The 17,173-nt window shown below is 41.5% G+C and overlaps 1 protein-coding gene across 3 annotated transcripts in view; it reads right to left on the bottom strand.

The window, feature by feature from the left end:
* Nucleotides 1-17,173, bottom strand: part of MAST4 (microtubule associated serine/threonine kinase family member 4) — a 2,307,007-nt gene that overhangs the window by 998,881 nt on the left and 1,290,953 nt on the right. For all 3 annotated transcript variants that reach the window (XM_069627380.1, XM_069627381.1, XM_069627384.1), the window contains one exon: nucleotides 2,879-2,910. In XM_069627380.1, the coding sequence (XP_069483481.1) occupies nucleotides 2,879-2,910 (32 nt within the window). The remainder of the gene's footprint in view (nucleotides 1-2,878; nucleotides 2,911-17,173) is intronic.

Below are 17,173 nucleotides of genomic sequence, written 5' to 3'. Positions count from 1 at the left end.
TAAGACAGATAAGGCTGCAGCCTTCAGACCCTAAGCTCAGTCACTTTATTAGATAGCAGGGGTTCCCACTCGCTAGCCTAATTAACCTGTGGCTAGGGGCCCCTGGGTTAGGGAGGAGGGATCCCACGGGAGACAATAGAGGGATGGCCATTAGAGTGCCCAAATCCAGGGCAATCCACTGCTAATCTGACTATTGTATTATATCCCTGATAAAACCCTTGAACTATCATTGGGACTTTGTGAATAATGACGGCCATCTGTGACAAAAGGATAACTGCTCACTCACAAACTCCAGGGGCAAAAAGACTTGATAAACAGTTCAAATGCACAAAAAAGGCAATGCAGGAATAAATAATACACAATATATTATATAAATGTAGCAGCAAGTTGTTGGGCCAATGATATTAAATAATAAAACTTCATCCAGGTCTGTGGACAAGGCATTTTAACTAGCTTTATTACCTTTATTGTTGAAGGCACATTCTGAAAACCATGGAAATGGAGTTGAGAGTTTGCAATTTATAGGGTAAGGCACAGAACTATCGCCTTACAGACTAATAACCTTGCTAGACATATTTAGCAAAGAGTTTGCTACGTACTTACGGAGTAAGATAGCGGCACAGGGATACGAAATTAAGTGATTCTCAATCTGTCCAGATGAATTTAGCAAAGGGGGGGGGGGCGATCGTAAATGTACAAGGAAAACAATATACTAACGATGACACACACAAATGATGTGTATACTATGTAGATTTTCATATGCTTTCAACTTAGTATCTACAAAATGCTGTCGGTATGGCAAACATTTTAAAAAGCACAGAATACCAGAAGACCTATTGCACTCGGATATTAAATTACACAAAAAATCTTTTTCAAGGGGCCAAAGAGAGAGAGTTTGAGATTATGCCTAGAAAACACCTGTAGCTGATGGTTTGAAACAAGGCTGCACACTCCCCCCCCCTTTTATTCAACACATACGGTACACAGGCAGATCCAGTTAGAATCAGTGTAAAGACTCATTCGACGAATTGAGAGGAGATCATATCTGAACCTTCTATATGCAAATGATGCAGATTTAATGTCTCAAACACCCAGGGGTTCGACAAGGGAAACAGACTGAAGATAAACCTACAGAAAACCAATACCATGAAGTTTGAAGAAGGAACTCTTTTTGGGAATGGCTTTGAAATAGTACCTCATTGCAGAGTGTGGTAGAATTTGAATACCTGGACTTGAAAGTCAATACCAATGTTAACCGGAATCCATAAGTCAAGTTCAAATGCACAGCTGCTCTTTCGTTATTGCGCCCATCTATTGCATTGTACTGTTAATATGGGACTTCTCTTTCAACCTTAATGCAAATCGCATATAATGCGAAAATAATATCTAAAAGCCTGTCTGGACCTACAAACTTAGTATAAAAAAGTGACATCGATCGTTGTAGCGGAAAAACATATACCATTTAGGTCTTTGGTGTATGAGTTGCAGATCAAAAACCAAAAGATCGTTTTAAATTAAACGTTTTGTTAAAATAGTCCACTCCTAGGAAGAGTATTTGATAATACTGGTTGGGTTCTCATAAGTAATTATGTGTATTGTGATGATTTGACTAGCTGGAAAGTGATATGAGGAAACAATAAAAATATCTATAAAGCCCAACTGTTACATTTTAAGGTATGGCTGAAAAAGACCCCGATAAAGACAAGCATGCACTCGAAGGGTTACTCCAAACCATTGTGTCATATGTAGGTAGTTGTAGGCACTCAAATGCTGATACAACGGCAACTAAACATTGTAAAAGGTTTTGATCTGGCACCAGAGCTTCAAGACATGCATGGCTGCAACAGACGAGGGCGGAGTGCGCTGCTCCTGCTTCCTAAGGGTTGGGGGAATATTAATCCATCTCCCCATTTGGTGTCTATATTATGTGGTCATATAGAAGCATTAATGATATGGTAGTTAGATTACTCTGTTGAAGAAGAGTGGATTTGGTTGCAAATACTTTGTCATGTTGCCACCTTGTTAGATGTACTGTCTTCGGGGGATAGCTCAGGGGCAACATGCTTGCCTTGGAGGCAAGACGACACGGTTCGATCCCCGGGTCCGGCTTAGAGACCTCTGGGTATTAAGCACGTAATAAATAACTTATCATATCATATCATACAGTTCAAAATATGTGGTTAGCTCTCAACCATGTCGATACCTTTCAACCGTGTCGATATCTCTCAACCGTGCTGTTATCAGTCAATCGTGCCGACCTTCACCATCTTTCTCTCCTCAGCATCCCTGATACAAGGCATTTCCTTGTATGGCATGTAACATGTCCTCATATTTATGCTAAAACTCCCCAACGCACTCTTTCACAAAAACACGAGTTCTGTTTCAAATGTGATTTTTTGGTTTTTTTAAACAAAGCATTGGCTTATTGTATGCTTGCATGTTTGGTAACACAGGGGTGGTAGCACATCGGTGCATCACACCTTTAGCTCTCCTACTGTGAACTTTAATGGTGTAATAACCTTTGTCAAGAAACTCTTTTGTGGTATCATTTGTAGTAACATTTGTTTGTGTAACAACTTCCAGAAACCAGAGGAATTCCAAATTAGTCTGATCTAAAAGATAAACACTTCAGTCACGTTAGAATCACAAAGTTGCAAGAGGAATGCCTGCGGAAAAAGTACACATTGTATTTGTTTAATATGCTTTGACAAATTAGTGGGTAGGCCAGCGTCACATCCTCAACTGACAATATTAACAATAACATTGCGAGTTTAAGAAAAAGACCTCAAAATCGTTCCTGACAATGTACTTCAAAAGAAAATCACTGCAAGCATCAAGAATAAATAGACAACACCACGAAAATGTGTGTGCTACTTACAGACTTCCTCTTCTTGGGAGACTCAGCTCCTTCTGCAAGAAAAAAAAGACTGCCATTACAATTGTGTCAGTTCACAGAATCACTTTCAGTACCATTTCACGATCACAAGTAATTGCACTCGAATTGTTATTCTTATAACACATCCTGATCCAGCCTTACAATATTATTAGGCTGCTCCTGCTCTTTATGGTTCAAGGTGCATTCAAGAAATATACCTTAGCTGCTACATACTACTTCTGCAATGCAACCTAAAGTTACAGACCACAAACGAGGTGGAGACATCTTTTAGCTACCAAATGTTGAACTGTTTTAGGTAGCATTCTAGAATGTTAACACAAAGTAATGTAACCAAACAATATGCCCCATCATGACAGGAATGTTATAGCCATTGCAAATCGCTGTCTGAAGACAATTTGAGGTAAGTAGGTGCTAATCTCAATGTATGCTTCGGGTTTTCCCCTAGGCACTCAAAGACGGAGCCCATTAATGATTGCAATACATTTTCTTTTTAACATGTTCATTGCTTTTCTTTAAGCGAATTGAATACATTACGAAGCAGCAGCCCTGTGATACCATCACATAGCCAGAAGGGGTCTCTGTACGGCCAGGAAAGCTGGCACGTCACTGCGATCCGGACAGTATTGTGACCTCTATTGGAGGCGATTGAAGCAGGAGCTAGGCCTGTGCTATACGGCCCATACACACCCCGTAATGCTTAAATGCAAATTTTGGGAAGCACAAACCACTATATCCGTTCTACTGGCTTTGGCAATTTTGATTGGGCTAATTTTGTTTATGCTGGGATGAGTTTCCAGTGGGAGGAGAGTATGTTACTGCTTCTTCAAGGCAAGGCGTGCAGTAAGACGGAATAAGAGTGGCAGTCAAGAGCCTGGGACTAGAATCGGCAAATGTACACAGGGAGGCTCAATTGCAAACGTGGACTGAGCCCAGGGAGTCTAGTTGCAGCTTGACCTGAAAATGGCTGCTAGCCCTTTTACCACTTCACCAGACTGCAGACCAGCAATACGTGGCAGCCGATTATGAATGACAATCTAGACTGGGCTATGCAAACTTTGGCTGTCAATGTTTTGAACTACAACTCCCATCTGCCCTAGCCAGCATGTCCAATGGTGTGGGATTATGGGAGTCATAGGTGGACGCAGGAGAAGGGTAGTTTCAGAGGGGAAGCCTAGCATTGCGTGGTCAATGATTGGCAAGATGTTCTTTGGAGGGAAGGGTGTTCATGTCCTTCCTGCAGTGTATGATAGAGATGGACCAGTCGGATCATTATTGGCAAGCTGTTCCAGAGGCAGGATGTGTATTCGAAAAAGACCCATTTCTTACTCCACACACCTTGTCGAGTGTTTACTCTCCTGCAGGTTCTTGGTTTCCAGTTTAGGAATCTTGTACCTTCTAGTGGTGAATTGGCCTCCAGAGATTGAGAGGTTTTTCAGCCCTGTAAAATAGCGTTTTGGTTGTACCTGCTTTGTAGGCAATGCAGGCTGCCTTGAACATGATCCTCCTTTAGCTGTGGAGAGAATCGTCAATAATAGAAATGGAAGCAGTCTACGTGATGCATGGTGGTCAGAATCTGAATTGGTAGTGTTGTAAGAGATTGTGCTGAGTGACAGTTTTATACATTTGGATGCGACTGTCTTCCAAATCACTTTTCCAAGGTAGCAGAGATGCGGGATGATAGTTATACAGGTCTTATGTCTTCTAGAATGGGCACAGTATCCCTTACACCAACCTACATTCCTATAAAAAAAGACTAGCAAGTAGTGTTCCAAGCATTACCCTCCTGATGTAGATAACAAATATCAAGCTAGGAGACTGAATCCTGAGACAAGCAGACCCTTGGTGACAAGTGTTGTGTTTGTGGGTTACCGGGAGGAGATCAATAGCTCCATGAAAGGAAGTAGACTTTCCCTTTTAATTCATCCATCTTGACACTTGTGATTTCGGACAATCTCAAGGAAGCGTGCCTTGTTCTGTTACAGATAAACCTCTTGAACGTATAATCATTTATGTATGTGCATGCATGTATGGGATTCATAAAGCACACATCTAGCTGAAACTATAGAGCACTGTACACAGGAGACACACCCAGGGTGTTACAAATAAGAAAGAAAGGGGAGCAGAGTAGCTGGGATCGATAGGGTGACCTGGTGACCTCATTGCAGTTCTCATCATTGTGGTCATAGGCTGCGTGAAGTTAAGGTGGCCTTAGCTGAATTTCAGGGCTTTTGTTGTGTTAAGTTCTCACCTTAACATCCCTGCAACTAAAGCTTTTTCCTTGGATTTCAAGGGTTTTGTTATTCCATAGATTTTTAGTATGCTTCCAGACCCTTAGCATGATCTTCAGTCATGGTCACTGCCCGCTGTCCATTTTAAAACACAACCAGCCCACTAGCCATGGCATTCGGCCATGGCTGGTAGGCACAACCAAACACTAACAAATCACTAGCCATGGCCTTTGGCCATGGACGGTGGGCACGGCTGTAAAGACTGGAGGGGGTGGTGGGGGTGGGGTGTCTGTACTTCTGCTTTCTATATGGTAGAGGAGAGGCACAGAGGACCCCAGCCAAGATTCTCTATTATTGGTACCTGGTCGAGCAATCAAGGCCTAGCTTCTCACGAGGTGATGCAGGCTGGTTCTTAAGTACAGTGTAGTCCCAAGCCCCCACAAAGGAATGTCCACACACTGTAGTAGTTAAAACACAGTCTTTATATAATATTCAAGGTTATGTACACTATCACAATAACTCACTTTGTGCTCAGAAGATCTACAATCGCAAATATATACAGTTCTAAAGTGGTACCACAATTACCATCAAATCTCATTAAAGTGCATCAACTATACTCTGGTCAAATGTCACACAGATCGAGGAATATAAATAGCCAACAATAGATATAAAAGGAAAGCAGTTGGTTAGAACAATAGGCAGAATTCTGGCCCCTACCACTAGACACAGTTCTGTGTGGAGATCCCCCTCCCCCCCCACCTGGGCAACCTGTAGAATAAAGATATACCACAAGCCCAGTCCATATATTGTTTACAAGAGTCTTTCCAAATAGTTAAGCAACCCCAAAGTACCTGGTGTTGTCGAGTTCCTCGTCAAGAAATCGACGGCCCGTCTTGAGTGCACTCCCTTTAAGGCAGGAGTCACGGGTTGAACGTCCAACTGAGAACAGGTTGAGCTACAACAGTGAAGTGGCAGCTTCATTGCAAGTAGTGCTTGTTGACGGGGAAGCATAAACGTCCTGCAAGGAAGAGGTGCGTGTGGGACACCTCAGTGTTGATAGATCGGGACCGCAAAGAGTTTGGAGAACTGTGGCCCAGCAAGGGCGTCGAGTCGTCAGCGTCTGTGGTGTTCGGGTGGCAGGAAACCCACTGGCGGATGCTCCTCGGCGCCTCAACTGTTGGGCCTTTTCCAGCGGGATAAGACGGGCGACGATGCAGATGAGAGCGTCCTTGGATCAAATAAAGTTCTTAGGCAACGGGAGCATGGCGGCTCCAGTCATTGATGGCTGTCATCGACGGTGGCGGACAACAGTCTGGGCACTTCTCTTTGGGATTCCGCGGCAGCCCCTGTCTCGGGTCAGCAGCCTGTCGTAGGTCTGTCTACCAGGGAGCTTTGGCAAAGATCAGCTGGTGCACGATGGTCCCTCGTAGCTGAGGAAGAGGGCGCCTTACCAGGTCCTCTCTGGGTCAGTCCTTGGAGACACAGCAGCTTTATGATTGATGAAGAAGGGAAACAGCAATGCTTCTCTTCCAGCAGGGCTTCAAAGTCAAGCTTCATTTTCACTCCAGTTACTCTTCAGCTTCTGAACATGCATTCTAGCAGTGAGAGACCCCCCATATATACTTGTTGGTCTCCCATTCATTCTTCTGGGTCACACTCAGGCAACCAATCGGTCAGAAGGGCATTCGTGCAGGCAGGCAGCCAATCAGGCACACGGTGCATTCAGGCCATTCACTTCTCTCCAGACACTCACAACAAGTTATGCGTATTGGGACAAGTACCCAGCCATTCAACACTCCACACTGCATTCATACCAGTTTCGGGCAGGGCTGTCTCAGTCATTGTGTCATACACTAGATACTAGACACCCACAACACAGAATGCGTATTTGTCACACACTCCATTCACCCAGGTCCCACCCACAGGTGTACCCACAATATATGGTCATTGGGAAGGCTCCAGCCAGTCTGGCCAGCACTTCCCCAAACACCATATATGGAACTTCCACGCAACAGCCAGTCAGGGGGAAGGGACAGAGTCAGGGCTTCCTGGGACTTCGGGAAGATCAAGGTAAAGACGATGGAAGGCAAGAGGCCACAGGGCCATCTTGTCTCCATCAGAAATCTACCGATTCCAATGACAGGGCCTGGGCATCCCAAAATGGAGGACGCTCAGGGCACAAGTCAATTCAGCACGGAGCTGCCACCAGCCCGTACCCTGCTCTGTGGGCCACACACAGGGGCCCAACAACATACACTAGGGGCACAGGGTTGTACCCCTCACCTCTGGGTGCCATAAGGGTATCCCATTGGGTTCATTCACCAAAACCAAAAGAGAGCTGCACCGCCAGGAGTCCCACATGAACTCCTGCGCGGAAAACAGGACAGAACACACGATAAAAAGCAGGAAAGAGCAAGGATATGGAGGCCCTGTCCCTCCGATGCATTTCCAGTATCACAACGGCCACTCTATATTTTAAAACACTTGCAAACCATCGCTCAAAGACGTTAATCACAAACTGATTTTGTCCTGTTTTGACAGTGGTATTGTTATGTATGAAAGATTTCAGGATTTGAGAACTCACAATATTTTTAGGCAATGCGCAGTGCGATTCAATTATTTGCCAAGGACCACACACTTTGGTGACCATATGTTTTAAAGTGAAATATACAAATGTAGTTCAATTGGCCTTCTCCTTAGAAGAAAGTGTGCAAGACAACATGCAATTGGACTTTAAACCAGAAAAATAACACGGGGAGGAAACCTTCCAATAAATATGCTGGCAAAGTATAAAAGGTGCTCAACTTTTAAACCCAGCAATCTGTAGTGAAATATTTCATGGAAAACAAAATCCCAATACAAAACAAGTGCTTGTGGTCTAAGCGTCTGCACTGGGAACATGACAACCTGAGTAAAATCCTGGTATCTAAATACTTTAGCAAGCTTGCCAACCTAAAAAATAAACCAAGGGGTTGTGTCCACAATCAGTGGAAAATAACTGCACCAGTATCCAGGATTACAAACTCTCTTGCCACATCATGGGCAAATACTCATGACTTACTTGCCCTCTCATAATTTCCTCGTGTCTGGCTTTCAACAATACTCTGCTTTATAAAGCTAACTTGAAAAGTACACATACCATAGTGTCACTCAAATATAAACATCCTAATAAAACAATGTTGGGCAAAAAGTGTACAATTGTGGTATTATTCCCCCTATCTTGACTGTGAGACTACAAATACCACAATGCAATTGAGCAAAAGGAAATAAATGGTGGTCTCTGAATGCAAAACCTACGACTGACAGTAGCACGGTTTAAAAATTATATATTTTTGATGCCCATTCGATCGCCCATCCATGCAGTAACCGGGACTGACCCCGCTTAGCTTCAAAGCAATGAAAGGGTGGCCTGTTTCTCTAAGTGGTCTTGTAACTTCAGGTCATTTATCGGGCTTATCCTTTACTCACTTTGAAGCTAAGCAGAGTCTGTCCTGATTACTGCACAAGTGGGTTTCCCATCCCTGCAGTAACTGGGACAAATCCTGCTTAGCTTCATGGGAGACCTGGATGGCAATTGCGTCACTGGCCATGGAAGACACTATAGCTGTAAAAATATATATATTTTTTAAACTAACCACGGGTACTGAACTACAGATGCCCACGGCTATCCGTAGTACTTTATAGCACGAATATAGCAGTGAATACCGGAAAAACGGCAGAAAGAAAATGCTTTCCTGCCCACGAGGCCTTAACCAAGTGCCTCCCTCATTTGTGCCAGCTACTCCAACTCATCAGATGGCCTCACCTACCCTGCCCTCTCCCTTTCCCCACACAACACACGCTGTTTCTGTGAGGCAGTTTGCTTTGAGATGTCGGCTATTCTCGACTATATCTGAGGCTACAGAAAGCTTTGCGTGCAAACCCAGTCCCTAGACCTCCTACTACTCCCAAATTTCACTTGGTGCCCTCTAGCAAACCCTGCTGCCACCTCTAGCACGATGGCATTTGCATCTTTTCTGGCCTGCAAATGGCTTTTTTCCTGCACTTAATTTTCCCAGATCCTCTGCTTTAACCTCAAATATCTCTTGCATCGAGAGAAAAACAAGATGGCGGCTGTTTCATTTCTAAAAACACCCAGTATTGGGTAAATCCCTGAGCTACAACTATTTATTTTTGAGAAGGGGCATCCACTTCTCACTCAAATATTTGAATAACTACTGCACGGAATAACCCCAAACCAAGCATGGATTGCGAGCCAATGCTTTGTGCCCAAGTTGTTTCGAACCTGGTCTAAATCAGTCAAGCGGTTTGGGCTGTGCGCTTTGGCAAAAATTGAGCTTCTTTATCTATGGGAAAATAAATGGGAAGTAGGTCTCAACTTTGGAAAAAATATTTCTTGTGTCTTCTTAATAACTTTCTTATTTTTTAACGTATCTTTAGGAAACTTTGCAGTCAAGGGGCTGGGGGGCCCACAAGTCCCTAATCACGTTAGAAATTTCTGGCAAATCCTTTACTCGAATCAAATGTTATTAACAATAGAATTTTAAGGGGTTCCTACTATAGGGCGGCTATTGTTGCCCTATAATACACACACATACATAAACACAAATATATTTGATTAATCTTTTTTATATGAATTTAATACTGATGCAGATATAAAGTTAAGGTTTCATCAGAAAAATGCAAACATGTTTTCCTCTCCAACATTTATTCTCATTCATGAAGCTAAACACATTTGACACTACTGATCTGGCCAAGTCTGAGCACTCATGGAAATGTTGGAGAAACAACACCAAGTTTGGCCTGTCTAAAATGATTAAAGAAAACACCTGTTTTCTGTGTGCGGGTCTCCATAGAAGCTGAAATAAGCACTATTTAGCTCCAGATACCTCAAACGTGTCAGCTTCGATGTTCGAGATTGTTGGCTCACAGCTAGGCCTTATGCTGAAGTAATGCATGCCAGAGAACTGGAGCTGACAAACTCAAAATGTACAATTTCAAAGGCCAAAAGTATATTGATATTTATTAACATGTGCAATAGGTCCAGAGGGACGCACAGAACTAATCTCAATAAGAAAAGAGCCAAAAATCACCCATAACAAAATTCAGTCATGCCAAGTACGGAGCACATAAGTAGCAGAAGCCCAAACAGATGTAAATATATGCTGCAAATACACAGAATAATCCTCAAATGACAAACATCAGACCTCTCTCTCTCTCTCTCTAACTATGTGGATGAGAGAGAGAAAGGGAAAACAACGAAATGAATATACCACTGAACAAAAGTAAACTCCAACAACAGATCCACAGTCGCACTATAAACATCACAGTATGCAACGGAGAAGTGCACAGTAGAACTGAAAAAATAATCATACAATTACAGCATGCAAATGTAAAAGCTAATAACAAACCAAATGGAAAAATGAACATACGCTCCCACAGATCATCCAACTTTCCTCCCATAACTAACAGGACGCAGGGACCAAATTACATTTTGCGGGACACATCAGTAGACAGAAGAAAGTACATACCACACGTGCACTATCACAGTTGTGGCACATGCCAAATGTAGTACTCTACAAAATAATAACTGCCAAACATACAAAACCATTCAACACAAATATGGGTGCCAAACGCAATGGAAAAAAATATGCCACCATAAACACTAGAAAAGAAGAACATATGTCCCATAAGGCACCCTCCCAAATTAGGACCAAACTACAATTTATTATTTATTCATATACAGGGAGGAACAATGCTCGTATGATCACAAAAGAATGTACAATTGATAAGAAATCTGATTTGACGGGAAGCAGTGAGCTTCTTACAATGGGGTGAGTTTAAGCGACATTCTGACCTGGTTGCGGAGGGGAGTAAAAAGAACAATTACTGGGGACAATACCTGGGTGGACCTACATAGATTAAGAACAACCAACATTAGACATTTGTAAGCGCAGGGCAGTAAAGTCAGCTGTGTTAGGGATGTAACGATGATGGATGAAATGCTAGAGTGGAGGCAGAGAACGTGAGGGGCTGAAGCAGGTTAGAGGTGAAATGAAGCCGCTCCCAGCCTTCTTAGGTTGACTTGCTAGGTCTTTACATGCTTCATAGGTATCTTTATAAGCAGTCCATCAGGTTACATTTAAGTTACAAGTAGGACATCTAAAAACACTTGTGGCCCATCACCCAGGCAGAAGGCTGACCAACTGACCAGGTTAGAACATTCACACATACATTCCAACACTCAGGTATAAACACTCCACATGACATCACATCATTCCTTCTGCAGAGCCAAGCCATACACATCTCCCCCCCTTTACATTTGCACATCACACACAACAAAGCGCTACACATTAAGAGGCAAGGGAAAAATATCAGCTAGAAGACAAATGATAGGAAGGTTAAGCGCTTTTAGTTTGGTTTTGAACAAATCTGTGTGGACTGTTTCTTGGATTCCTGAGGGAAGAGAATTTAAATCTGGCCCTGTTTTGCATCGTCAGCCTTCCAGCCTGGTGACACTATGAGGAATTAGATGTGAAGTGAGGGAGTTCAAAGAGTCCTGGTAGCAAAGTTAATGATCTTGTCGAGAGGACAGAAAGCACAGCTGGGCAGACCCAAGAGGATACAGAAGTACAGTTCAGAGAAGACAGGTGGTTAAGACATGCTTGGCAGTGTTGAAAGGAAGGAGGTGCCTGAATTTCATAATATTTGGCAGGTTGAGGCGATCTGCCATAGCAGTTTTGGAGATGAAAGTAGAGAAGGTGTGAGAAGGGATGTAGAAGATGCTGATGTTTCTAGCTGAAGAAGAGTAGGGGAGTGTGTCAGATGGAAATTGGATAGGCAGGGGAAGAGATGAGAGGAAACAAAAGTAAATATATACTGCACAACATATGAAACATGTGAAGACCGTAGAAGCCTCTGCCTCACAGGTGAAACATCAGAGTGCCAAAAAGACTACAGATTGCTCAAAAATAGATCCACAATATACCTGGAAACAAGCGCACACTAGACCAGCAAAAAAGCATTGCATTAAAAGTTCCTGCATGCACATAACAAGCCAAACACTCATCTAATCACATCCACCCCTTTGAAAAACAAGGAAACACAACCCATTAAGATTGAGCAAGTCCTGGATAAAAAGAAACCTTACAACACCACAGTTCTGTGTGATTTGCTCGAAAACAATCCACCTAATCTGTTTTCATCTAATTCTTTTTTTCTTTCGGTAGATTTGTCCACAAATATATGACAGCGGATCCCAAAGACCCCGCCCCCCCGCCCACACATCATTACCATGTACCCCACCACCATATATTTGGAGCAACATTCAATCCCCAAAATTCACTTGAAATCGAATTTGATGGATTCCCCCACAATTAAACGTTCCTTCAGTCCACACCACACAACCTTAAATCCTCCCTCATTCTGCTGGAAACCACAATCAGAAAAGATCTTTGACTGGAGCTTTTGGAAATATTTTGAAAACATTCTTTAGAACTAGATGCTCACCTACATATGCACCAGTAAGTCCATTAAAATATAACTAAATAAAGCTACTTGTGCAACTTCAACACAGACTGGTAACTTAGCTTTTATTTAATTTTTCCCCACTTTGCTCAATTTACAAACTAGTTGAATCACATTTTACCACATTTCTTTACCTTTTTAAACCACAGAAAATATAGATAGTGGTTGGGTTTAGGTATATAGAAAGAGGGTGAGAGGGGAGGAGTGGGGTTCTCCCATTGCATTTTGCAGTAAGAAATAAAAACGTTGTAAAAGAAAAAAGCTGCAAAATCTAATCTAGCCAGTTAATTTCCAACACACCTTAGAGATCATTTATTTCCACTAACAGAGAAAACACTACACAAAGATATTAAATGTACAACATGTGTAAAACACAACAAATGTGCAAATATGAAAGATGGAATATTTACCTTGCACGAGGTATAATGAGTTACAAACTGCAGAACAAGCTCACAACCTGCATCCCTAATTAAGTCACTTGTACAAATCAAAATACAACATACATTCAACAAAGGGAAACGAATGGATGAGAAGCCCACTATGAAAGCTTTCGGTACAAATCTTCCTTCAGCTTGAGTATTTATGAAGCATATGAGAGAGAAAGAGCAAGAGAGTATTTACATAATGGAAGAAAAACACAAGACCTTCTAGTTTGTGAGTGTATGTGATACACATTTGAAAGCTAAGAAACAAGAGACTATCAAATATATATATATGCAAGTGTGTGCATCTAAGAAAGTCCTGGTAGGGAAATACACCAGGCAGAGACAGGTTGAACATTGTATAGGAAACACCTAACTTAGAAAGAGCCTCAGAAAGACGTATCAGGATTAACAAAAAGGCTGTGCTGATCACAAGAAGAGGAGTGGAAACCTGGGAGGAGAGTACACCAGGTATCCTAACAAGACAAAGAGAGCCAAGTTGTTGATCAGGGGAAACCCAAGGAACTGACACTGTTGAATAAGCAGCCAAGGGAAGAGAAATCCAGGGGAAGGGAACCACCCTCTGGAACAAGGAGCTCTATCCTGTTGGAACGTTTATGTTGGAGTTACACATTTTCCTTTTTGAACATGTATGAACCACTCAAGGCCAACGAAATTACCCTTTTCACTTTAGAGTTTAGTTTGTTAGAATGTGAGGGCCAGAATAGTACTTTGGACATAGGATAGTTTTGCTCTGCTCATTCCAACTTTGACAGACTCTTACATGTGGTTTTAGGTAGGGAAACACCTCTTAGAGCAGCGACAGAGACATGATGCCACCCCACTTTTATTTTGTCTTTGACCAACACCATGCTTCCCTTGTGTCCGAGTCTCATTCCAGGCTCCCCACAGTTCACTAAATCATGCAAACACTCAACCAAAACTCAAAAATAACAGCAAAAGGAAAAGGGTGAGCATACTGTGAAATATAAATAACGCAATTCCACTTTATAACCCAAAACAAAAAGGTCATCATTCAGATCTAACCTATTCCCAACACACATACAAAACATCCAATAGACCAAAACCTACTTTATCCGGCAAACACCCCAACAAGACAAATAAAAAATAAAAAATGTAGCAACAGTCAACTGAATAACACAAAAAGTAGATTACAATACCTATAAAATGCACAGAACCACTATTAGAGCCAGATCACGCAAGCACCTCAACTAAATCAAATAATAACTGCACAAGTTACAGAGTAGCACACAATTACCAAGAATACAGTACACACAATCCCAATACACCGAATTATCAGTACACAATGAAAAAATGTAAGCATGCCAAAAATACAACACAAACATGCTTTAGAACTTGACACCAAAAAATAACGAAACCTAATGAACGCATGCTCTATCCATAAAGGAACACATGCCTACAAGAAAAATAAGTCTTATGTACAAGTTATAGTCGACAAAGCATTTAAGGCCCAAACAAAGGGCAAATACATTCAAGAGAAGTTAAAACAAAATCTTGGAGGTAAATGGATAGACACTTCTTCCAATGAGCAATACTTTGCTGAAGAAACCTACAAAAATTATAATTGATTAGTATGTACCTTCACAAAAGTAGACCATGCTTTTCAGTGGAAAGATTGAAATGTTTACCAACTTAATGAAAAGCTGCCAAAGTTCATCCCTATAGAGAATTATATTGGTTAAGTGACGCAAAAAATGTAGAGGTCAACTGATGTAGAAAGATAGCCGTGTCTGCACTTAATCTGTGTGATCTATGTACAGTTACTGCATAAGCAGGTGGGATGGAGGTATATACACCTCTGAATAGTTGGAAATGTATACTTACTCATTTGCTAGGATGTACACATCTTGCATGTTGTCAAATTATGTCGTAGTGCCTCAATGTATAAATGACTGAAATGCTTTTAGAATCCTACAGTATGTGCTTCTGTGCCTCTGTACGATTGGCTACATTACATTGCAATGCAGTATTACTCTAATGTGCACACATACATTTAAAATGCTACCATCTGCATCTGCTCTTGACACTTCATGCTCCAGTTCCTTTAAACTTTGGTTATGCTTCTTCGTTCATTTTATGCCAACTTTTCAAAGTCAACAGCTTGAAACGCAATGATGGGCAATTGTGTGTGTGTGTTTTTTAACTGTGTTTATTGTTTAAAATACAAACCTTATACACAGTGCTTAAAAAACAATAATGAAGACAGATAAATTACGTGCAACAGGGAGTATTTAAAAAAAAAAGAAATCTATATAAATCAATGACGATCGGCTTCCAAGTAGAAGCTTATTTTCCTTTTCCTATAAAACATCCTCACACTTCATTAGATGAAGGGCTACTCACCATATATAAATTCTGATTTTTGGATAGTTGCACATTTATATTTTGCACAGTCTGATGAAGTGGACATTAGAAGGATGTTTCCTTTTTTTAATGGAGTTGGTTTGCGGATATACAATGCAGCAATATTTTCATAATAGTCCGGTGATTAATCTACTATTTAACAGATTGTTGGCATTTCCTGGGAGCTTTCCTATTCAAATCTCAAAGAATGTTGCCATTTTACTCAACTTTGCATCGATGCATATTTTCAGTTAGTTCAACCAAACCAAAGACTATCTTCCTAAAGCAAACTGAAAGTGAAAACTGTGCTGCCCCCTGCAAGAGTGAAGCACATGAATGTTTAGACGAGAGAGGCACTGCAAAACGTGTATATTTGGTACATAATTTCCACCTCTGACCAGAGAAAGCACCACAAACTAGAACCATCCCAAGGGCCTCTAGGAACAATGCAACCAATGTCTGGATTTTTCTACGGTCAGGGAAAACAGGCCATACAGAAAGCACCAGAGAATAGAATGCAGTCTTTAAAATTGTGAAGAGGCTAGAATGGGTAAAGGACACTATTCAACTAACTAACCAATGTAGCCTCTATTCTAAGAAATACATTGAGACAAGACGACAGAGGTAAATAATGGGGTGAGGTAATGGGAAGTTGCCATGCTTTTAGAAGCCATGTAAACTAACATGCTACCGGCTTTCAAATGGCACACATCTAAAATGATAAGTGGATTGCATCAGGTAATGCATTTCATTTAAATCAATTGAAATAATGTTGAATGCACAAAATTATACAATTATAAAAGAAGAAAAGAAAGAATCATTGTCTACTAATTTAAACAACATTGTATTCAATCCAGCTTTAAAGTGTGCTGACTATATGTGAACCTGGATTCACCTCAGAGCAAGCAAGCCTCAACACTCTGGAGTGGCTAAAAGGATATTTTAACAAAATAAGGGTTTACAGTCCAACGTTCAAACCTCTATGGTGCATTGCACTCATGATAAACACCCAGGCCTGTATTAATTTAGAAGTTCAAAAGATGATTCACCTATCAGGTATGACACTGTGAACTTTAAGAGAAAATAAGCTACAATTCAGTAGAAATGTCATGTTATACATTGGAAACAAAAAGGTATCATCAAATAAAATCTGCTATTTAAAAAAAACATTATTTAATCATCAGTGTAATACACAACATCGAAATCAATATATGGAATTCTTCAGTAAATTAGACTTTTATTGTCCCACCCTCTCGTGAAACCACCAGCCAGACTAATTAACATCTTGTGGAAGAAGTTGAACAAGTTACTCTCTTACCTGGTAACGTTCTTTCGATGGGATGGTCCGACGACGTATTCCATATCTATGACAGTAATCACCACAGCTGTGCTGCTTTGCAAAATTTTCGGCGTCTGCGTTCTGCGTCAATGTCGATACGATGTCCTCGAGGGCCTCAGTCGAGCCGACGTCACCAGATTTTAGAAGTAGGACGCACGACACTCGTAGCCTCAGTTGTAGTTTTTTCCCCAGAACGTGTGGCACCAAACCACTGCCAGTATGACCACAGAAAGCCTTGCGGAAACATAAGCTGCAATCGCATAAGAAATTCTGTAATGGGGCAGGTAGTGAGGGAGCGATATGGAATACGTTGTCGGACCATCCCATCGAAAGAACGTTACCAGGTAAGAGAGTAACTTGTTCTTCGAGGGGATTG

Source organism: Ambystoma mexicanum, chromosome 6p (assembly GCF_040938575.1).
Source record: "Ambystoma mexicanum isolate Mex_15411 chromosome 6p, UKY_AmexF1_1, whole genome shotgun sequence".
NCBI lineage: Eukaryota > Metazoa > Chordata > Amphibia > Caudata > Ambystomatidae > Ambystoma > Ambystoma mexicanum.
Note: the sequence above shows the minus strand (reverse complement) of the source record. Positions and strands in the feature narration are given on the sequence as shown.